This window comes from Diprion similis, chromosome 10 (assembly GCF_021155765.1).
Source record: "Diprion similis isolate iyDipSimi1 chromosome 10, iyDipSimi1.1, whole genome shotgun sequence".
Lineage (NCBI taxonomy): Eukaryota > Metazoa > Arthropoda > Insecta > Hymenoptera > Diprionidae > Diprion > Diprion similis.
In genome coordinates this window covers 2,137,898-2,162,020 of record NC_060114.1, presented here as the reverse complement: position 1 = coordinate 2,162,020, position 24,123 = coordinate 2,137,898, and the positions used below count along the sequence as shown (strand labels likewise).

The 24,123-nt window shown below is 37.3% G+C and overlaps 2 protein-coding genes across 2 annotated transcripts; one reads left to right on the top strand and one right to left on the bottom strand.

The window, feature by feature from the left end:
* Positions 1–419: 419 nt before the first annotated feature.
* On the top strand, positions 420–2,912 carry LOC124411304 (haloacid dehalogenase-like hydrolase domain-containing protein 2). Its single transcript, XM_046890368.1, has 4 exons — positions 420–609; positions 858–1,154; positions 2,373–2,583; positions 2,671–2,912. The coding sequence occupies exons 1-4, from the start codon at positions 515–517 to the stop codon at positions 2,836–2,838; spliced, it is 771 nt and encodes a 256-aa protein (XP_046746324.1). The 5' UTR covers positions 420–514; the 3' UTR covers positions 2,839–2,912.
* A 16,321-nt stretch (positions 2,913–19,233) lies between these two features.
* LOC124411372 lies at positions 19,234–21,472 on the bottom strand. The gene is made up of 5 exons (XM_046890465.1): positions 21,468–21,472; positions 21,187–21,282; positions 20,450–21,045; positions 19,696–20,381; positions 19,234–19,242 (listed from the first exon to the last, which is right to left on the bottom strand). The coding sequence occupies exons 1-5, from the start codon at positions 21,470–21,472 to the stop codon at positions 19,234–19,236; spliced, it is 1,392 nt and encodes a 463-aa protein (XP_046746421.1).
* Positions 21,473–24,123: the final 2,651 nt, after the last annotated feature.

Here is a 24,123-nt window from a genome sequence, read left to right as displayed (position 1 = left end):
GCCGCTCCGACGTCACAACACCATGATCCCTTGGTAACCTTCCTCTAGGGGTTTTTCGTAGACTTAATTAGGTTGCGTTCCAAAATTAGCTCCCAGTGCTATCGGCAATCTCTTATCTCTTTTGCGCTGCCGAGTTTGTGACTAGCTCTGTCTTTGTCCTGAGGAGTTTTCAGCACTGCCAGCTAGTTTCGGAATGCACCCTTAGTCGCCAGAAGAACGGCTGCAAGATTCTGAGGTTAGGTGTGATTAGTTGAGGTTATGAAAATAGAAAACGAATAACTTATAGCCGGGCGGTCGGATGTTACCAGCGCAAGCCGTTATTTTACGGATTTTTGATGCCAAATCATATGTATAGAGCTCAACTCCTTTACTCTAGTCTCCATGGTTATCACAATCACGGTGGTCCGTGCTCAGCACAGTTCAGTAGTACATTTTGTATTATTTCAGTTGTGAAATCAATATTTTCGTTTTTGTAAAACTGGAAATATACACCTATCAGAAGACAAAATAAAGCATGACTCGAAGAATAAGAACGGTTATGATAGACCTCAGTGGAACACTTCACGTAGACAATAACGTCATACCAGGAGCTGTGGAAGCTTTAGAAAGGTCCTCAAGCTATATTCCAATTCGCGATCAATTAGCATACTTTGAGCATTTGTGAACTGTGTGAACTTGGAATTAGTTGCAATGACATTACACCTTGCATTGAATGTTGCTATTTGTTTGTGCTGTGTGCCTGATTCGTTTATTTCATAGAATTCTTAGAGAACACAATGTTTTTATTTATTATTGATATTATATGCACTGGACTATTGTTAGTCATAACTATGTGATTTTACTACAATTACTTGCAGGCTACGGAATACCAATGCATCCATAAAATTTGTCACCAACACGTCAAAGGAGTCGATGAGATACTTGCATGGTCGTTTAAATGAAATTGGGTTTGAGATCGATAAAAATGAAATCTTCAGTTCGCTCAACGCAGTCAAACAAGTATTGATATCTCGCCAACTAAACCCTCTGTTGTTAATTGATGATGCGGCAATGGAAGATTTTACAGACCTTGTCAAAGACAGTCCACAAAATGCTGTGGTTGTTGGATTGGCACCTTCCAAATTTCATTACCATGAATTAAACAAAGCCTTCAGGTCAGTTTCCCTAAGCCAGCATCTACAATTACTGAAGTCGACTCTTCATAACTTGCAAAAATCTTTTATACCACATGGCTGTAGCAGAATTATAAATCAAAGGGTGACATAAGAAACAATTTCACGTAAGCAACTTATGAAAACATCTTTAACTCTGCAGTTTCTAAATATGTAGATTCGTGTGTGTTGAAAAAATCCAGGAAAAATCAAGAAATGTGAGTTAAGGTCTGAAAAAATCAGGCGGTTTCGAAAATAGATCAAACACTTCAAGTTGAGTAGTGTAGTTTATTCTGAATTTTTGACACCGAATTTAAAGTTGGATTTGTGGAAGTTTTTTTTTACACACTGCAGTGATGTTACTTGAAATTTTAGAATGTATGAAAATTTTTCAACTCACTATTCCATAACTTTGAATCAGGTTTTGATAGTGTATCCGTGATCATTTTACAACCTTTGAGCTTTTCCGGAGAAATCTTTTGGTTAAGCTAAATCAAAAATTCTCGTATATCATCAAAGGCTCGTAAATAATAGAAGAACTGCCAAGTGAAATGCGACCTTAATTCATGTAGTTTAAAACGAGGTTTAGAAGGTTTTGTCAAGAATAATTGAACAATAATTCGTCTCAATTGACCTTTTATTCGTACCTTTCAGAAGTGTTTTACTCATTGTTAGTGATTTTTGAGTTATTTAAAAACGTATATCAAGAAACTTTACTTTTGCCTTATTTGGTTAAAATCAGAAACGAAAGTAGATAATTCATTAGACATTTTATTCGTGATGATAGGATTAGGAAGATAAATGAATGAATCATAACAGCAAAACCATTGGTACATATTTAGTATTGCATGATGCATAGTATGTTTTTTATAGAATCAATATGGTCGAGACTCAAAAAGTATTGATCATCTGTGTTGCTGATTGCTTGCTTGTTTCTGTTCTATACTGGAAAATGTAATGAGATACAGTTCATTAGAACTCAATAATATGGAAAACCAAATAATGACTTCGCTATTGCGGAGAAGTCAGGAAAAATCGGAAATCTTAGCTAGCAAAACCAGGAAAATTCAGGGTATTTTAATATCAAGATTGTGTAGCCAGCCGAAGGCAAGACTTCACTGCCAAAGTCCTGAAGACAAGAAGTTATGGAGAGTCTATTGTGTGAGAAAAAAAAATTTTGTTTGTCACAAAATTTAATAAATCACTTCGAGAATGCTGCAGACTTCTTTTAGAAGGTGCATCATTGATAGCTATCCACGAAGGACGATACTACAAGCGTGAAGATGGCCTGGCATTGGGACCTGGACCATTTATAAAAGGCCTGGAGTATTCCTCAAATATGAAGGCTGAGGTAGTCGGTAAACCTACGGCTGAATTTTTCAAAGCAGCCTTAGGAAGTACGAGGCCAGAGGAAGCAGTTATGATAGGCGATGTAGGTTTTAAACATAGGTATATAGCATGAGTTTGTTCTAATATTGTTTAACAATGACGTGTCATGAAGGATAAATTTCAATGTAAGGATGTGAGAGACGATGTGGCTGGGGCCCAAGCAGTAGGGATAAGAGGAATCCTTGTGCAGACTGGAAAATACAGGGAGGAAGACGAAAACAAGATATCACCAGCACCGTACAAAGTATGTTCGTCGTTTGTAGAAGCTGTCGAGGCTGTCATACAAGAAATGTCTTGAGCATTTGGGTTCATCAATTGCGATTTAGGTAAAAAAAAATTAATTCAAGATTAAGTCAATAAACGGAGCCTGAACCCTCTATAGTACCCTGGGTCTTTTGAAGCACAACCCAAATTTTTTCCTTGAATATCTCCGAAACGCAGGAAGGGCGGAACCAAGGGGTTCACCACTCGGCGATTGACCGTACACCTGACTTCAAGCCTTCATGAAGTCAACTGACTTCGACTGACTTTGACTGAATCCAACTTTAACTGACTTCAAGTGACTTCAACTGACTTCGAGTGATTTCGACTGACTCCAACTGACTTCGACTGACTTTGATTGACTCACTGACTTCAACTGACTTCAAGTAACTTCGACTGACATCTACTGATTTCAGCTAACTTAAACTGACTTACTGATTTCAATTGATTTGTGATGACTTTAAGGGACTTCAACTGACTACACATGACTTCAATTGACTCCAAGTTATTAAATGGTTTTGGGGCAAAACAACACTTTTCAATTGCTGATATTAGGTATTTATTAATGGATGTGCGAGTGTGTATGTTTCTATGTTATTCATGTTTATTTAGGGGTAAGAGTACATATTCAGGTAATTTAATAACATTTTACGTAATAATATCACAAGTATCACAGTATTACCCGGTATCACCATACATGTTCATTATTAATTATATGTTATTATTAATATATAGCATAGTATCAAGTATCACCCGGTATCACCATATACCTACATATATTCATTATTAATTATAATCAACTATTTCTATTTACGAATTTGCTTGCAAATTACATTATAGTAATTATCATAAAATACTTTACTTATACTACGATAACATAAAAAAAGTAAAAAAAAATTCCGTTTTATTTAAAGAAATAATCTATGACTTATCTTATCGATAACTTAGCTGCTATATTGAGGAACGTTATCTTCAAACAGAGGTCAAGGAAGCGTACATAAATACCCTTCAATATTGCGATAATAAGTTTGTTCCGGATGAATAACTAAGTTATTTGATTCAGCTACGAACCATGGGGAAGATAAACACATGATACCCTTAAGATTCTTAACCAGAGCTTCGACAGTAGCACTCTCAGCGGAATACTCAAGTTTCCGACCTTTTCCAGAACTGTCAACAAACGCGAGAATTTTACCAATAAATACATCACACCCTTTTTCACCAATATAGGCACACCATTGACCAATATGAACATCTTCGCATTGCACAACATCCGCCGCAGAATATTCGTCTGATCCATTGGAAACCCTTTGTCCAACTTTGCTAGAGTCCCGACCCAACAATGCGCCTTTGACTCTATGTAACCGGTCACTACTCAACTTATTATAACCACTAGAATAGATCCAGCACATCATACTCTTTCTCATTATACCTTTTCGACCATTTGGGTCAGTGTAGTGAATAAATGGTCCGTCTTGGGGAATTTTCAGCTCTCTCACGATGAGTACTTTCTGGAGCGCATATCAACAGAGATAAATCTTCGTTAACGGTTTCACTCTCGTTAATACTGAAACAACTTCCTCTTCTTCCGTAGGTATCTCGGCAGGTACTAATTCATCGCTATTCGAAACTATCCCACTTTCGTCGTCCTCGTCAAAAAGATCATTTTTTATATCTACCGATTTAAGAGATGAAGGAATATTATCAATTATTCGAGGTTTCATTTCGAAAGAAATAACAATATCACTTGCGTCGCATCGGGCTCGGTCAATTGTAGTCCAGATTTTAGTTTCGGTCAATAATTTCATATCGCGAAAAATGTTCCAATTTTGTATTCCACATTGACTTTGTCGTTCGAATCGCGGGAAAGAGTAATCCTATCCGAGATCTTGCATAACTTGAGACTGGGATAGAATTCTTTGAACGCAGTGAATAAATTCGAGCATGCTAGAGTTTATCACGGTTGAACGCGTAAAAGTCAAATATCTTGCCCATCGGAAAAATTGTTCACATGGTTAGCTACTGAACAACCATGGAATGAAAAGTTCTGGAGATTGTTGCAATCTGAAGAATTTTATGGCAGCTACTATAGCATATCCTCAGTCAACGTAGCATGGGCATTGAGCTCTAGGTATACAAGAATACGCATTACTCGTTATAAAATTTCGTGTAACACTATAGTCATTATCCATAAGCCATTGCTGCCAGAGGCGCAAGAAGAAAACGCTTTTCCAAATGAGATAAATTCTTTCAATTGCAGCAATATCTTTATCCAAATAGGAATCCAGAATGTTTTTAACTGTTTGTAGAAAAACGATAGTACCACCAGTGGATGGAATTCTACGTAACAGATTGATAACTCGGGGGTTGCAAATTTTTTGAACTGCTTGGAAATTTATTTTGTCAGCTCTATTTAAATCGGTCACAGTTGAGGCATGCTTCCTTTGCTGATTCATCAATTAGTATTTTGAGATGAGTTTCCGAAACTACGAAATTTCCAAGTGGTACGAGGATTGACGGCTTCAAGAATACGGTACGTAATTTTGTACCGATATGTGTATTATCTTGAATGTAAAGATGCGACTGCTGTATAAAGATTTAATGAACCAACTATTCCATTCTATCGGCAAAATTGGCGGCTGTGGGATGGCTTCACACTTGATTGCTTTTAATAAACGTGAGTTGCCATCTGAAGAAAATCCTATCAGAGTTATTCCGTCAAGCGCAGTTTGTTTTCTCCTCCAAGCCCATCTTCGTATTACATCAATTGACGTGAATCGGTTGTCCGTTCCGAAAAATGACAGGCAAAACGGAACAACACCTTCCTGGAGAGGCTGCGCCATTATCACATACACGTAGTTTGCAATAGTCCCCGTTTAAAAATATTTCTGAATTAATTCAGCGGAAGTAGCTTGAAATGAACCACAGACTGGTAAGCCATCACTATTTAATGGCGGTACAAAACCAACTACCTGATTAAAACGAGAGTCATATTGGATACGACCAATTATTCGTGTTGCGTCTTCACTCACCCATTCCTGCGGCGGAAGAGACCTTTCTTGTAAGTAGAGACCTTCGAATCATGAAATCAAAATTGTCCTCCGCATACTGGCTCATTGACCTTTTTGATACACCTACCAATAGTTTTGACTGACGGAAGAGAATCAGGAAGATTTTTTTGTAAAATTTCGTACATATATCTACCGCATAAAATAAATATATATGACGCGAACAATGTCAAAGACTCTTCATATCTATTACCACCGTTTTGTTTTTTCATGTTACTATCAGCTGTCTGCATCAAGACTTTTAGAAAATGACTTGAATTTTTGGTACACTTTGAACCGAGCGTTGAACACTCCGTCCTAATTTCTTTTTCTTCTAAATAAGCTGTCCGGGTTTCTCTTAGTTCATTATTTTTTTTTTTTTTTTTTTATCAGTTATTGTATCTCATGCAGAATAGGATAATAATCTGTAATGCGAGATTGATTCCCGGTTTGACGATTCAAAGTTCTTTTTCGTCTGTTTGCTCTGGAGTATTTAAGCAATTTCCATTTCGACCGTCTACTCGGCTGGGATCGATAATTTCACTGAAGAGACTTGATCCCACTGGACGCTCCAGATTTTGAAAACTTGATTGGACCTTGGATTGGACTTTCGCTTCAGTTCCTTCAGACGTTTCAGACGGAGTTGTAATTTCGGCTTTCACTTCCATCTCCTCGGTCGGTGTGTTGTACCTGCATCTCTTCAAAGTCTTCGATTTCGCGCTTTCCTTCGAGTCAGGTAATCCGATGTCATTAGCGAGGTCATTACATGATTTTGGTAATGTTCTTTTTTTTTCCTCCGTTTGCTCGAAGAACTCCTTTTTCGTCGTCAGCTTCGTCCTCTCTGGTATCCTGACACACTATGAATGGGTTAACATCTATTGTTACCTCTTCCGGTTCTTAACTAATAGTTTTTCTGAACAAGGAACTGTTGGCAGCTTTGGTGTTTGAAACTGCAGAGGTAAAATTTTTTTCCCGTCAGCAGGAAGTACTTCCGGACCGTGCTTAGTCTTTAGATGCCTCCGGTAATTCGATACAATCCATCTGTTTTTTACTTTACGCGCTGTCACTGACATGCAACAAAAAATGCACTTCGTCGTATCCGAGTGCGTTGAATCCCTACACTTTCGTCAATTTTGATAGTGATTTCTAGACTTGCTAGTCTCTCAATTTCAGTTTCTTTCAATGCGACTTTGTTATCTTTGGCGAAAGCATTAATAAAATGCTTTATCAATTTGGTCACGTTTCTTCGTTCGGCATTGAGATCAGTAGCTTCTTTGTCGTTATTCGTTTTACGGAGATCGGGCCTCGACGGATCCAACGGAAAATGAGATGTTGACTAACTAATTTTACCGAAATCGTCGTCGTAAAAATTATACACTCTTAACCAATTTTTTCATGTTGTTTTCAAACACAAGATGCTCAAATGTAAACAAATTCCATATAGAAAATCGATTGTAAGCACTTTTTTACTAGACTGTTGTACAATCGTTCTTGATGAATTAGGAAAAATTTACGCTACGTCATGATTTAAAAAAAAATAGAAACAGTTATAAATCATTCAACGTATCCGAAATAAAAAGCACGATTTTCGTTATTTTTCTCAACGCAATCACAGCTTTTTTCAACTCCAAGTCCGTGAATAAGTACCTATAATTGACGGTCAAATTTTCCAGTGAAATATAACGGTGCTAAAAAAGCATTCAAATTTGTTATGCAGAAAAGCCTACAACAAAATTTGATTTCTTTCACGTAACTAATCAAAAAAAATTAAATTTGTTTTTAGATAAGGTTTGCTTTTGCCGAAACCAGAATAATATTTCGGATTTCAGGAGGAGTTAACATTCATTGTAAATAATAATTAAACAAACTTTGGTTTCGCATTTAAATTTTTTAATAAAAGTGATTTAAATGCAAAACTGAAGTTTGTTTAGTTGTTATTTACATCAAATGTTTGAGAAAATAGGCTACATTAAATATTTGAATAAATATAAAATTCTTCATAAAATCGGAAATATCGTTCTGGTTTCTACAAAAGCAAACTTTCTCTGATAAAACTGTATTTTATTTTATTAGTTACATAAAAGAAATGAAAATTTTCACATCTAGAACCCAGGGTCAAAATTCGTGTTGAATTTATCAACGCAAAAAACACAAAAGCAAACTTTATAAGTAATAAATGGAGATTTTGGTTATTATTTGATGGATGGAATCAAAATTTATTTACAGAAATTTAAACTCATGAAAAAAACATTTTCTTTTTGTTGACCTCGTTCCTAATTCGTTCGTGTTTTTTTTTTCTTTCTTTGCCCTCTGATATGGAAAAATGAGTAAAAATGGGATACAGATGAATGTGTCATACCTGCATATTTGGAGTAACCGTTTTTCATTTTTTTGTTCCTATTTTTTTTTCATTAGGTTACATATATGTTTTCCAAAACTACCAGAACGTTCGGGGAATATCGTGTGGGTTCTTACTCTCTCTGCCACAGATATGCGTGTATGTAGATAAACGGGGGGAACACGATCCGCGTCGTTGGGGCTCATTTTTTGCACCACTACCCGCGTTTCGGTTCGGCTCCATTGTTTTGGCAAATATTTTTGCGTCACTTACGAAAAAATGTCGCTTTGTACATCAAATGCTCGTATTGCAAATTGATTTTAAATATTTATTAAATGTTTATTATATTTATGTAAGACAAATTTAATTTAGCTATCTACATAGTAAGTAGTTCAATAAGGGTCAAATTGTGATTAAAAGAAGTTAAATACAATCAAAGGAAACTTACAATTTTGGTTTTCATAACTTTAGGCAAAATAAACTATAAACCATATTTGTAGAAATTTGTAAAGTCGTTGAAATTTCAAATCGCATGAAGTGTTTGTAGTGAAAAATTATTATTATTGGATCGAATAAAAATAGAAGATCGATCGATACGAGTACAAAATGCAGAGGCAATTCTGTAATTCAATTTCTCTGGGTACAAAATACAAGTTTTATATGTAATTCATTTCTTCTTCATTACATAAGGCGAATGTAATTTGCAAATAATTTACTCCGCCTAAGGATCACAAAATAATACCGTATACGTAATATATGGGGAATTCCATGCGAACCCGACCAACGTCGGACTCTCACCATTTCTGATTTTGTTTAAACATTTTCTGCAATTCTTCTAACTCTGAAACAGTGTCCTTAATTTTTTCAGATTTTTCATTGAACTGTTCAATTATTTATAAATATTTAAAGTGATTTTGAAAAGTACCCTTCTAGAATTGTCAAAAAATTCTCAGAAACTTTATTTTATATTCCAAACATCCCTCTGCTGGGCCGAATTCTGACCATTTTTTCCAACACTTTGAATTTATTTTGGACAGCTAAAACATTGTTTGGACGGCACATTCATTTTTTTTCATATCAGCTTCATAATTAACCCGATCTAGATATGCTCTAAGTGAGGAACAGAAGTTTTTATAATTTTTCGGCAATTTTCATACCGTTTGAACAAAGTATTAGTTGACCAGAAAAATTAAAACAGCTCCCGGTGTTGAAATTGTTGGAATAGAAGATAGAGTGCTGGAAAATTTTTTGAGATTTTGAAAAAAGGTTTTTTTCAAAATCACTAAACATTTATAAGGAATCAACGAGTTGGATAAGTAATCTGAGAAAATTCAGGGTATTGTTTCATAGTTGGGATAATTGCAAAAAAAAAAAGAAAAATCAGAACAATATCAAAAAAGGTGAGGGTCTGACGTAAGCGTATAGTAAAAGTAATGAAAAATTCTTGTGATTTTTTGAGGACAGCGAAATTCCACTTATGCTGGCTAGCTATGCGAGAGTAACAAGCATCGTCGTACATATTGGCTTTGTCTATTTTTCTAGGGTAGCCTTCGTCGCTCACAAAAATAAATAAAATTCCTGATCGATTAATGAGATGAAAAAATCGCGCATTCAGTTCGGTTCTTGGAGGCGTCCAAACAGATGTAACCCCTTAATAAATTTAGCATGAGGATTTCACGCCACGCGTTAACCGGCCTTCAAAAATGTCAGCAATTCCAATATATGCCGGTGAAATTTGCGTTCGGGAAACCGGACCGTTTCATCTCGGAAATATGCGATGGCACTGCAGAGGCGGGTATGGATTTCAGAAAGTTCAGACACGAAAACGCCCGCCGTCTATGAGAGTTCACTTCAGAAAGTAGGAGTAGGGGGAAAAAAAATTGCACGTCAACACGGATGAAAATTTTTGCATGGTCAATTTGAGTTACGCCAAATAAGTCGAACTGCCAAACAGAAGGTACAACGTCATAGAACAGGGAACTTCGACAAAGAAGAACCTTAAGGGGGCACATTCGAGTAGATGGCTAGAAAAGTTGGTGAATGTTGATAGTTTTTATCTAAGTATCCGGAAAATGGTAGCTATAAAAATATTTTTCTGTTGGAAAATCTGGCAGATTTTTCCTCAAGCGCATTACAGTTTTTCTGGAATAATTGCGAGGCGAACAAGGTTCGCTCAGAGCGGATGAAACTGCGTTTAAACATAGACTTATAAGATAGACTGAGCGCTCTTATGAGTCGCTTGAAGCAAGGATATAAAGGACAGAGATATGCCCGGAGTATTTCTCTCTCTGTTTGGCGATATTAGTGGCGGGGTTTGAGTAGAGGAGAACGAGGAGAAATACGCATATGACAGGCGCAAAGCTGTTCCACTTCCACTGCTCCGTTGTCTCCCACAATGAGGCCGATTGAAAAGAGAAAGCATTACTCCCGGATATCTCTGCCCTTCATATGTAAGCGTCAGTGCCTCTTATAGAAGCGCTCGGTCTATCTTATAAGTCTGTCGAGGAAGAGCCTCGGAAAGGCGATGAAGACGAAAAATGATCTTTCTGGTTTAAGTTACTCATCTTCAAGCGTAACGATCCCGACACGTCTGGTCAACTCTCTCGTTTTCCCGTGACTGTCGATTTCATTCAAGCGTAGTTATCAACAACCCATTTGTTTGTTACTAAGGTCCATCGCTATGCTATATTCATAGCTTACCAAAATAACTCTTGACGCTTGATATGACAGACTCATCAAGAGTTCAAGTTCTTATTTATTAATTTCAATGTGATAAATAAACAAGGATTTGTCAAAGAATACATCGACACGTATTTGAAGTACTCCGACAAGTCTATGCGTTTAAATTGCGTCTCAACATAAGTATGTAAACGAGGAGTTCGTCGGTAGGACTTGAACCACTAGAAAGCAGCTGCAGGCGGCTGCTGAAAAGCTTGCGTCTTGAGACGTCGCGCATTTATTGGCGCGCCTAGTCTAGCCGGATCTGACGTGCTCTCTCTCTCTCTCTCTCTCGCTCTCTATCTCTCTCTCTTCCTCCCTACCTCCCTCCCTCCCTCCCGCCCTCCCTCGCTCCTTCCCGGCCTCTCGCTCTCTCTCTCTCTCCGCAATTTTGCCCGACGCATCGGCGACATCCTTTCACCCAGTATCCTTAAACCCCTCCCCCGCCCCTTCCGTCCCTGGCCGGCGAACTTGGCAATGCTAATTTGTCTCCGGTGCTCATTTTCCCTCTTATACCTAACAACACTTTGCGTAGCAAAGAGCGCGCGATTTGAAAGATTAGATGAAGCTTTTGCCGTGCGCGGGAATAACGAAAGAAAAATACAACGCACGTGCTCAATTGGTCACGTATTATTTCACCGATTACGGCCAATGGTCCGCCACTTTTTACCTTCAGATCTTGAACGGATATATGCAGTGGATGTGCCGCCTGATCCGGAAAAAATTTCGAAATATGCTCTAAGTACCAACACCGGTAAGTCTAGATAATCTCATATGAAGACTGAGTGGTTTTATTGATTCTTTGTTCATCAGAGTGTAACTCCCAAGTAATCTGTACCGCGCCTCAATTTTTACGAACATATCACGTGTCTCATGATATAATAACGTATTTGCCGAGGGCGAATTTGAAGTTGAAGGGCCGTATAACTTTTTTTACAATTTTTGACACCTTATCTGCACCTTTTTCTGGCAAATTTAGTTTTACCGAGATTGAAATATGACTATATCTGAAAAGTTGCATGTGTGTGAAGTTGGCCCAGCACTTTTTGAAAATTGTAATTATAAATATTGTGCCAAGTTGTGCTAAACGTGTGCTAACTTGTGCCGTTTACGCGCTTGTCTTAATTTCAACGTTTTTCGAAAAAATTGCAAAAATCGAAAATGTGATAAGCCCAGCACTTTCGGAAAATCAGCAAAATAAAAATTGTGCTAGATTGTGCTCGATTTGTGCTACCTTGTGCCGTGTTCGGTTTTTTCAAAAATCTGTACTTGAGCAAAAAAAAAAAAAAAAACTGAAAAAAAATTGAAAAAAAATTAACGAGTTGGGATGAGTTGTGCTAGGCAAGAACGTGAACTTTTCCCTTTCACTAAAATCCCTCCGGCCTACCCGTGCACTCGTAAGGATGAATTTTTATTCCAACTGACTTTCAAATTTCCGAAATTTTCAAAATTTCGAAAATCCGAAAATTGCGCTGAGTTGTGCTAGGCGAGTACGTCAACTTTTTCCTCTCACTAAAATCCCTCCGACCTACCCTTGCACCAGTGAAGATGAATTTTTATTCCGGCTGACTTTCAAATTTCCGAAATTTTCGAAACTTAGAAAATCCACGTATTGTACTGAGTTGTGCTAGGTAAGTACGTGAACTTTTTCCTTTCACAAAAATCCCTCCAACCTTCCCTTGCACTCGTAAGGATGAATTTTTTTTCCGGCTGACTTTCAAATTTCCGAAATTTTCTAAATTTCGAAAATCCGCAAATTGTGCTAAGTTGTGCTAGGCGAGTACGTGAACTTTTTCCTCTCACTAAAATCCCTCCGACCTACCCTTGCACTAGTAAAGATGAATTTTTCTTCCAGCTGACTTTCAAATTTCCAAAATTTTCGAAATTTAGAAAATCCGCAAATTGTGCTGAGTTGTGCTAGGCGAGTATGTGAACTTTTTCCACTCACAAAAATAGCTCTGACCCACCCTTGCACTAGTAAAAATGAGTTTTTCTCCAAGGTGACAATCGAGTTTTCAAAATTTTCAAAGTTATTCGTTTTCTCCAAGTTGTTCCGAGCTTGCGCCAACTTGTGCCATAGCCCGTTCTTCTAAAAACTCGCACAAGACTCGAATAACTCCGAATATTTGTTCGAAATAGACGAGAAAAGCGAATTCTGATGTTCAACTCTAATATAAACTCTAAATAAAAACTTTTCACTCGTTTTCTGATAAATTTTATTCCTTTCTGGAATGACTTCTATAATGTTTTTTCTGAAAAGTGAAAATATCAAACGTGTACGTAATTCAAAGGGCAGTTTGCCGAAACAACCAAAGTGCCAGATTTTAAATTGTTTTGGAAAAACAAAAACTTCGTGAGAGATAAACACAAATGTTGACAGCCAGTAGATTTTGGAAACTTGATTACTGACAGCCTTGACCAGCGAAAATATCAACTGGTGCATTTGAAAAAAAAATTTGCTAAAGTGGCCTCACACCGAAACTCTGTAAACTCATTCCAATTTTCATTTCTTTATTTCAGAGGGAGCTCACCCTGAATACGGTTATAAAAACATTTTTCACAGCAATATAATGTACTACTATGTCTCCTGCATATTGTTCATAATAATGAACATGCTCAAAATTGGTAGTTTATACGGTATTCTGAAAGGCTTTTCATCAGGACCCTTACATTCGTACATCAGACAATTTCTTTTTTTGGATGAATGTTTACTAGTCAGCCGGAATAAAAATTCATTCTTAAGAGTGCAAGGGTAGGTCGAAGCTATTTTCGTGAGAGGAAAAACTTCACGTACTCGCCTAGCACAACTCAGCACAATTCGCGGATTTTCTAAATTTCGAAAATTTTGGAAATTTGAAAGTCAGCCGAAATAAAAATTCATCTTCACTGGTGCAAGGGTAGGTCGGAGGGATTTTAGTGAGACGGAAAAGTTCACGTACTCGCCTAGCACAACTCAGCACAATTCACGGATTTTCGAAATTTTCAAAATTTCGGAAATTTGAAAGTCAGCCGGAAAAAAAATTCATCCTTACGAGTGCAAAGATAGGTCGGAGGGATTTTTGTGAGTGGCACAAGTTCACGGACTCACCGAGCACAACTCATCCCAACTCGTTAATTTGTTTTCAATTTTTTTTTCAATTTTTTTTTCTACCGCCAAGTACAGATTTTTGAAAAAACCGAATACGGCACAAGGTAGCACAAATCGAGCACAATTTTTATTTTGCCGATTTTCCAAAAGTGCTGGGCTTATCACATTTTCGATTTTTGCAATTTTTTCGAAAACCGTTTAAGTTAAGAAAGGCGCGTAAACCGCACAAGTTTGCACACGTTTAGCACAACTTGGCACAATATTTATAATTACAATTTTCAAAAAGTGCTGGGCCAACTTCACACACATAAATCTTTATGCATTTCATGCAATTCCTTGGGATATTCCAAATTTACCTCCAATATGTAGCCAAACTCCGCCTCGTCTGTGATGGCAAAAACATCGAATTGTCTGAAATCTAATATCCATTCGAAAGAACTGCATGGCAGAGCAAAGCTCATAGCCGCGCCGTACAAGTTGTTAACGTCGAAGTACATGAGATAAGACTCTTCGAGCGCTGGATTGAAAGCATCTCTCATGTATCTATTGTTAGCCTTTGCATATCGGTGAGAGCATTGTGACACACCACCTCGAATACCTTTTTCTATAAACATAAGCATATCTATGTCAGTGAGAAGCTCGAGCTCGATACCGGTACATTTCAACATTGCGTCAAACGAAAGACCGGGCGCTGTAAAATAATGTAACGGGTCCAGGTTGTATTTTGCATAACAATTTTGTCGAAAGTTTTCAAAAACGTCAGCCAACAGAAAAACATCAGTTTGCAAATATAAGTCTGAATATTACCCCAACGTTTTAAGGTTAAAAGCTTGCCAAACTTTACACGCGTGTGCGTAATCGTTATCCGAAATATCTTGGTTGTTTAATTTTTAATAAAGTCTTTCTTTAGTTGGTAACTTTACGTCCTCGAGCTGCTCCCAACCATCCATGTACTCGTACGGAAAAACACCTTTCCTGGTTAATAACTCGAATTTTTCAGAGCTTGTGCAAAATTTACGTGTAATTGCTTTTTGATTATCATTCAAATATGTTGCCAATTTTTCGAGACTACTGGGCATAAAACGGAACGAATCTAGAAATCTAAACTTTATATCTGTCCCCTTTACATGTTTTGTGAACGAAATGTACTTTTCTTTGTTCATGGGTAGAAGCTGAATAGTACCCTGAAAAGTTGTGGCCAATGCTTTAATCAAAAAATGCGAATCGTAACTCGACAGATTGTGGAATATCACTGGGATAGTATGCGAGTTTTGATAATTAAGATTACAGCTTTGATGCGCAGGAGCACGGTACTTTCCTGTGAAATGACAGTGATCACGGTGTTTCACGTCTTCGCGCGTGAACGGCTTTTCACAAATATGACATACCTTTGATAAATTAAATTCGTTAATTTCATTGAAGTTTTGAAATACGTTTATAACGAGTGTGCCAATTCCTCCAACTCGTTCACAAACCATTCGATGCAAGTCTCCCCGCGGTTAATTTTGAACTTTGAAATGGAATCGTTCAAGGTGCAATGCAGGTAATATGCTATACTGTAAGGAATATGATTTTGGTAAATTGTTCTATTTTCTGACACTTGAATATTAGTAGCTTGCAACGAGCATTCTAGATCCGCGTAAATACAGAACGGAACGGTTTCTTTGTGCTTAAAATTTTTGAATTTCAGAATCTTTTCCTCTTCCTCGGGTAAAACAACTTTGGTCTCGTTTAAACTCATGCAATAAACTCTATGGTTTGCCAAACATCTTTCAGATTGGAAGTGCATCAGACATCTATCACACAACCAGATACGAGGATGGTGCTTAGAAATTTGAGAACTTGTCAAGCGTGATAAATTGCAAATCCAAGCAAAATGAAAGATTCTATTTTTTCCACAATATTCCGTATCAATATCATCGTCATCGTCTGTAATTTCGGTTTCCACTGCCAAGAGATGAATTACGGGTTTATCAGACTTATTCTGACTCAAGTGAATCGGTACTATTTCACTTTTTTCCACCATCTTGGTCTATACCATAAACATTGATGGAAAGTCCGTTGAGTTTTTCAAATTTCGAAATAGTATTTTTATCTAGAAACATAGGAAAGTTGATACTGTCATACCGTAGCACTGAGCTGAAATGTGGATACGAGCTGGTTATGTTGGGATTTCTGTTGTTAGCTGGGTACAAAGCTGCGGTGACCGACCAAAGGAAGCAATACGAGTCGTTGTTTGAGATGTTTACCACAGCCTTCTTATCTCTGATGTGCTTCGGTAACGGGGTGTAGGTATATAGACCACCTCGAAGTGGCGTATACTTGTTAATGTTGACGGCAAGATTGATAATTTCAAGTAACGACCAGCCTGAATCCTTTTCCTGGAAATCTTCCACCTTTGTTAACAAACGGTTTGTTACATTTTCGATGAACCATTCGTTAATATCCGTTGTCTGGAGGATGATTTCGTTTTTCGTCTTAAAGAATTTGTTCTCTTCTACTGTGTGATCATCCTTTTTTACTTCGAATTTACAAGCCAGGATGGCGTTTACTTTTAGGCTCCCCGTTTTCCGCAAAGCGTATTTCAGTCTTATCACAGCAAGTAACTTTGCGTCTTCTAGAAACCTCTCCACGTCTTTATGCTTCAAATTGGTGATGGATCCTGTTCGTATTCTTCCCTCGAAAGCAGACTCCAATTCCTCCCAGTGTACGCGATCGCTTCGTCTTTGTTTCCGCGTACCGTCACCCGTTCTCCGAAGCCGTTTGAATTTTTCCGCCAGCGACTTCAAGAGTCCGATCGTTGTGATAATTTTCGTTTTCTCACCTATAGCTAAAGCCTTCCGCAGAATTTTGTTTAGAAGCTGGATATTTTGCGTCCCAAATTTAATCCATTTCTGAATCTCCTTTGGCGATGATTTGTTCAACATTTTGTACGCAGATTCCATAATGTTGATCAAGTTCAAATATTTCGCGGATTCCATCTTTCTTACTTCTGACGTGCTCTTGACAAGTTTAAACGTGAATGATCGTTTGCTGTGATGGTAATCCTTTTTATAGAGCGAGCTATACATGTGTCTATTACTCGTGGTGTCGTGTCATTCGGTGAACATGGGAGCCACCATACGATATCACATTTCTCCGTTTGCAAAACATAAACACAAGGGTTCGTTACATTAGAGTCCTGGAGAGGTATTTGGTGGGGAGAAAGAACGTCACGTGGTTGATATCACTTCGGACTTGGGATTTTTGATAAGAATGTCACGCGGTTGATAACGCATCGAACCTTGGACTCGAACAGAACATCACGTGGTTCACCCCAGCCCTTCTCGGAACTATTAATTGTCGAATGTTACGTGGTTGATATCATGCTGGTCCTTGGACCACACAAGCAGTTTTCGAGAAAAGAATGTCACGTAATTGATATCGGGTTAACGAAAACAATTCTCGGAACTGTTAATTGCGGAATGTAGGGTGTCAAATATCACACCGCAAGCTGCTCAAAGTTAACCGGAACATTCCTGAGATGGGTACGTTGGGAACAGAAGGGTTTGCGTCTCCGCTAAACCTCGACCGTCGGTAGGGGGGAATAACAGCGAGACCGATGGTAAAGCCGCGTGATTTTGACCTTCGGTCGATGAAACAGTCGGTAAAGCAGCAAGATTTTGACCCTCGGCTGATAACACTGTCGGTAAGGTTGAACCTTCGGTCGATAAATAGGTAGCGCCATTTTGATCGACGGTCGGTACAGTAGACTGTGACGTCATCGCGGAGAAGGGTTTGAGTCTGGGGGGAAATGTCGGTAAGTGTCGGTAACAGGAATCTATACGCAGAATGCCCCTTGTATTACTACTGAACCATTGATTATAGAATAAGGTTCCGAATGAATTGTGAGAAATGGACATGTCTTCCTGCGAAATGAATGTGTTATTTGTCAGAAATATGTACGACTACAAAGACATTTGGTTTGGTGTATTTATCCAAATTACTGTCGACGTACCACTATTCGGGACGCTTGTTGTAACATAATGTTGTATTATTGTGGTAACATTTATGTACATATATGATTCTGTAAAATCAAGCATGAGACTAATAAAGTGAATCATGTTATGTAGCAATTTCTGTTATGTAGAATGATCCAAACGGGCCAATTTCGAATTTGAAATTATTATTCGGAGTCTGGTAAAATTGATTTGTTGAGATTCGTTACAAAATTTTTGTAGTCTATTCTTTTCTGAAAGACCCACGAGAAAAGATGTATACATTTATTATTCAGACGATTTCACTACTTACCGTTGCATTCAGCAGTTTCCGTGCTTATTGGAACGTCGTTTTCACGTAGTCAAAGTTTCCGAGGGGCATCATGAGTCACATTTACATTGATCGTATTATCCCCGAAACCGTATTATACCTTGAAACAAATTTTTTATATCTCGGGTTAAAAATTCCCGTAGTCATATTCAGCGATATTCGTAAACGCCACTGGCTTTGAGCCGATTAAATAACTACGCTCCTGGACGAGCTGCCACAGGGCCCATTGTTACGCAAGCGGCACTTCGTGCTGCGGTGACTACGCCAACCAAGGAACGCTCGGCTGTACCGACCTAGGATTGCCATCTCTAAAATTTGGCAACCAGGACAAGACGCGTGAAAATCCCGGATTTTAGAGCCCAGAACCCGGACATGTCAATAGGTTTTTTTAAACATAGTCAGTGTAATAAAAAACCATTGAAAATGTCATAAATCACCTTTTTATTTATTTTCAGACCTTAAAATCAAATTTAGTCATCTTATATGATAAAATTTTATCATCATTTTAAATGTACCAACAAAACAGAATCTTATTACAGTTTGTTACAAATTGTTTCAATAAACAATTAGAATTTTTTTATTCTTAAAATAAAACACAAATTATTCATATACTCTGTTATGAAAATAAAACCTTATTAAAATATTAAACCTAACAAAGTTCAATTAAATTTTTAAACAAAAATCTTAAAAGTACTGAGATCATTTTAGTATTCAGTCTTACAATTTTTGAGGTAACTCTTTTAACTCAATAATAATTATCTTTTTTAAATTTTTATCAGCAGCCATTTATGCGACAAAATATCTCTTAACATAATATGAACTAAATTCTTAAGCAACAAAACTGAACCTTTTTAAAGTTTGGACTTACTGTAATGTAAGATAAGTTACATTATTAATTTATTAAAACATAAAATAACCAAAAACTATACTCATTTATATCACCTTAAAATTTTAATCAACAGCCATATTTTAAATTTCTTTTACGTAATAAAAACAATCATAACTTAAACTACAAAAATGAAAAGAAATTATTGCACTCAAAAGTACATTATTTGACTATTTAGCTATCAAAGCTTTTTCCTCAGCCTCTTGCCTTTTTTACTTTTCAGTTTTTTTGTATTTATCACTCTTTCCGATAGCCTTCAGAATATCTTCCCTTTTTAGAAGGAACTTGTAAAAATCAATGCAGCTGTATTCTTGGAAATTGAATTTGATTTTAATTACTGACGAGATTGTTTCTACGCTTAGTAAATTTCTTTCTTTTCTCCATTGTTGTGTAATTAACGAGAATATCCTCTCCACGTTGGCATTATGAGCCGGAATGCAAAAAAAATACTGTGCAATTTTCAGCAATTCCGAATATAAATTCGCATTCGGTGTTTTAAAAAATTGTACCCAAAGTTGATTTGAATTTAAAAGCTTATCTTGTTCACTTAGGTTTTGGCTAAAAGCCTCTAAATTCACCCACTCGTCAATTAATTTTGCGTCGTCAATATCTATGTTCTTGTCTTTTAGATAAAGGACAGTGTCTTCAATAAGAGTCCATTCTGTGTTGTTATTAATTTTCTGCAAAAACATCCAGTCAAATTTCTCAAATTGTTTTAACGGTTTCATCCATTCTTCAATGTACGTTTTGATTTCCTTGTAGAAATCATGCGTGCATTTTTTAGACTCTTGTTTCGTGTTTTGATCTTCTTTATTTATAATACGCTGAACATTCAACGGCACGAAACTTTCCTTAATTCGGTCATCTAAGCTTTTTGTTATGGATGCAAGTATGCTTCTGGTTTCAAGGACTGAATTATCACTTTTCTCTAATTTCTGTATTTTTGAGTGAACGGTGTGCATAATTGAGTGTATGAGAAACAAGTATGCCTCCGAGAGAGGATTTTCAAAAAACTGTTTAATTAAAACAGGTGGCCTTTCTATGCTTTCAAAATAATCGTTTAATGGACGGTAGAGCTTAAGGAGTCGCTCGATAGCTGGAAACAGGCTTAGCCAACGCGTCTTGGAATGATACAGAAGCTGTTTATATTCGACCTCAGCTGTTTCACAGAATTCTTTAAGAGCTTCCGTTCGAACTGTGTAAGTGGCAAAAAATTATAAATTTTTAAGATGATGGATTCCACGTCTACTGGCAGTAAATCACATCCGTGGTGCACTGCGTTGCTAATGACATGTGCAGAGCATCCCACACCAATCATGTTTGGGTTTAGATTTTCTTTCAGCTTGTGGAAAACATTGTTGGTTCCACATCGTTTTATTCCACCGAAGTTTGTATTGCAATTATCTCCAGCAAAAGCAATACATTTAGACAAGAGGTTATGCTGGCGAAGCTGTGTTATTATAAGTTCAGTGATTGTGTCGGATGTCTCGTCTTTAGTGTTTTCTATTTCGAGCACCTTTGTAGTGATTCCGTTTTTTTTTGCATCAAAATATTGAATAATCAACGGGAATAATTTTGTGCTTCCATGATTACTAGCATCAGTAGCCACGCTGATGAATGGTATATCTTGTAAATCTCTTTCAAGTTCTTCAACCGACAAAGGGCTCAGCACTCCGGTGGCTATCGCAGTTGCTTTTGTTCGATTGCATGTAACTTTTTTTGCAACATCTGACCCCGAAAATATTTCGCGGTTGAGAGCACAAGTGCAGTCCAATGAATTGAAGGACATATGATGGCTTACTGTATGATAGACGAGTGCGCCTTCCGCTGCTTGAATAAGGAGGTCCTCCGATGTCGATCTTACAAAATATGTGGCTATATTTGAAGTACTTGATTGATTTTTCAAATTTGTTTTATGTTTCTGAGTACTTAAATGCTCATTTATGTCTGTAACGCCTTTGTTTGCGATTGAAATACTCGTGGAACAAACGGTACAAAACGCTTCCCAGTCATATTTTCCTTTTTTTAACATCGGAAACTTAGTTTGGAAATCACTGTTAAATAAGCATTTACGCTTAGGCATTTTGGTATCTAATCTGAAAAGTATAAAAAAAGTAAGAATATAGTCACTAGAGAGTTTTCAAACAAGGGGTTAAATTAGAACTATAATAATGACTAGCTGTGCGACTTTGTCATCAAAATAGCATACTTGAAAATCTGTAAAAGAATCGAAAACTCTAAGCAAGAATCTCCGTAAACTTTTCAAAAAGCAAAATGATACCGCATCTTGACCTAATTTACACCCCTCCATGATTATTTTTGAAAAAAAAGTAGCCTTTGTCCTTCTCTGGGATATGAACATTATTTATGCCAAATTTCAGCCTAATCTGTTCGCGTAAAAAGGTTACAAACAGACAGAGTTACTTTCACACTTATAATGAAAGTGTGGATAGCATTCAGAATATTCAGATGAGCAGTGTCACACTACTGTACAGAATTACAACTACGATATGTAATAAAAATCTCGTCTACTGACCACGTGTACGTAGGTACACTCGCTCAACTGTAACGACGTCTATACTAATAACCGTCCTGCCACTCACTGCCAGTGGCGGCGAAGTCAAAGTGCACACCGTGGCAACTGGACGGGAGCGGCAGAGGGACGGTGAATTTGGCGAGTCGGTTCGTCGGTTGATCGCGGCGAGTGGGCACAGTGCGTGTGTCGCGGGCGGCCCAAGACTTCAAATTTTTAAACCCGGACTACAAATGAAACCCCGCCCGGACGCTCCCCGGATGCCCTCTAAACTAGGATAAATCCGGGGAAACCCGGACGGATGGCAACCCTACTTTCAAGCCAATGTCTACAGATTGTCGTTCGAACAAACTCGATATTTATTACAATGTATGCGTTGATTGTCACGGGCCACGGCCTGTTCGATCTCGCATCATGTGCGAGGAGCAAGACTTTTCTCTCGAGGAGCGTATTGCGTTTCGCAAATCGTGAAAGAATTTAAAACGCTCATATGGTCGATGATATTAGACGTGATTAAATAGTAAAAAGACCGCGTGATTGCCTGTTCGTGTAGTCAATCATTATTGTTTTTTCAGTGGATTGTGAACAGTGAATGCTGTGATCGGGGTATTTTATATTGTAGATGAAGTAGGTGATAAAATTATTACCTACGAGAGTGTCGAGAGTTTATTTGTGGTTTAAAATACGAAATTGACATTGTAATAAAACTATAAAATTGATGGATATGTATATTGAATTGTACTTTCCACCTTTTTTTTCAATTTCATGGGGCAACCAAAAATTTTGTTCCAAATTGGGTGAATAAAAATGTGCGTGAAATGTGATTCCGTTCAGAAAATATGTAGATAATATTTAGTGAATTCATGTTTGCTTCGTTGATATGAAGATGCAGAAATTGAGAATGTCTGTAATTTGCCATGACAAGCTCAGAAAAATATGCCTGGAATTTCTTCAAAACTGTTGTTTCTAAATTTTTAGGCAACGCAAAAGGTGCTGATTATAAAAATATTTTCCAAAAAATGTTAAGCAACTATAAAAACTTAGGGTGTAATATGACTCTAAAAGTTCACTTCATATTACATTGGCGCTAGTTTTTCATATTGTTGTGATAATTTAAGGAGGGGAATGGTTTCTAATATCATGTTGATTTTATTCCTAAATTCTATGAAATTCACAGAAAAAATCAGGGCAATAAATTTTTTTTGCGCTGTGTAGCTTTAGCTAAATATGAAATAATAATAATCATTTTTGATCCGTCAGGTATCTTATTTCATTCCACCTATCCCATGTCTGCGTGAAAAGGGCGGCTTTTGCGCGCAAGCCTAGGGCGGCGGTTAGGCTTAGGGTAGTTTCTCTACAATTCGTTTTTTTACAATCGTCTGAGAAAAATACATATCCATTCAGTCCAATATTTTACATGAGCTGTCAAAATCGGACGGAGCTTGGCCCTGCCAATCTCGAAGTATTAATTATCAAGATTTCAACTTTCAACACGTGATTATCCATCTTGATGCTCCATACTCGAGATCTGGATTTCGGTGAATCCCTCAAGATCGCCTATTAGAATCTTCATGAAAAACGAGTATGCTGTAGGGGAAATCGCGTGTACATAAGTCGGTTCTTTAGCCGTATAACACACATTCTGCATAATGGTTACTGCATCTATGCACGTAATATTGCATGTCAATTAGGGTGGTACTACGTCGTATGAAAATCAAATTCCAAATCTGTTTCAAATCGTTCAAAAATCTGTGCTACAAATGTTGACCCTCTATAGCAATGGGAACCCATGCACTACCAAACTTGCATTTTCCCCGTTCACGGTTGTTTTTCGGTTGAAATAAAATTTACAACAATTCCTGTTGGCGGCAAAGAATTATAACCAAACGTGTTTTACTGAATAAAAGTTTAATCTTTCCAAATATACAAATATTAAGGGTGAATTTTCTCCGGCTCCGGATGAGGGAGGGGCTTAGCACTGCCGATGTCGCACCTCTTGCTTCATCACACTGTTATAAAAAACTAGCTCCTACATTAAGGCGTCCAACAACACCTCCCTTGACAAGGCCGAGAACAAGACTAAGTAATTACGGCTTAACATAAGAGCTGGTATTTCACAGGCTGGTTCCATTTCAAACCACCCAGCAAGGTCGGGACGAAAAATTGAAACGACTTGTAAATAATTTATATGATTCTTTCGGTAATTTAAGGGGACCTGTATTTGGTCATTTTGCTCTAAAAAAATTTCATTCCTCTGCACGTCTATTACCATTTTTTGTCAAAAACTGGTTTTTACTGATTCCGTAAATTTCCTGTTTTTTTTTAAAGTGTTATAACTTTTGAACGAATAAACGGATTTGCGTGATTTTTTTTTTCAAAATGTGCGTATTTTTATCTTCTTTCA

Bases quoted from the DNA above. Each gene is read 5' to 3' on its own strand.
- LOC124411304 (XM_046890368.1), top strand. From the start codon at position 515: ATGACTCGAAGAATAAGAACGGTTATGATAGACCTCAGTGGAACACTT. The intron at 610-857 runs GTCCTCAAGCTA...AATTACTTGCAG, and splicing joins GCTGTGGAAGCTTTAGAAAG to GCTACGGAATACCAATGCAT. The intron at 1,155-2,372 runs GTCAGTTTCCCT...AGAATGCTGCAG, and splicing joins GAATTAAACAAAGCCTTCAG to ACTTCTTTTAGAAGGTGCAT.
- LOC124411372 (XM_046890465.1), bottom strand. The intron at 21,046-21,186 runs GTTTTGTACCGT...ATATTTTGTAAG, and splicing joins GGAAAATATGACTGGGAAGC to ATCGACATCGGAGGACCTCC. The intron at 20,382-20,449 runs GTGATTTACTGC...CCACTTACACAG, and splicing joins CAACGCAGTGCACCACGGAT to TTCGAACGGAAGCTCTTAAA.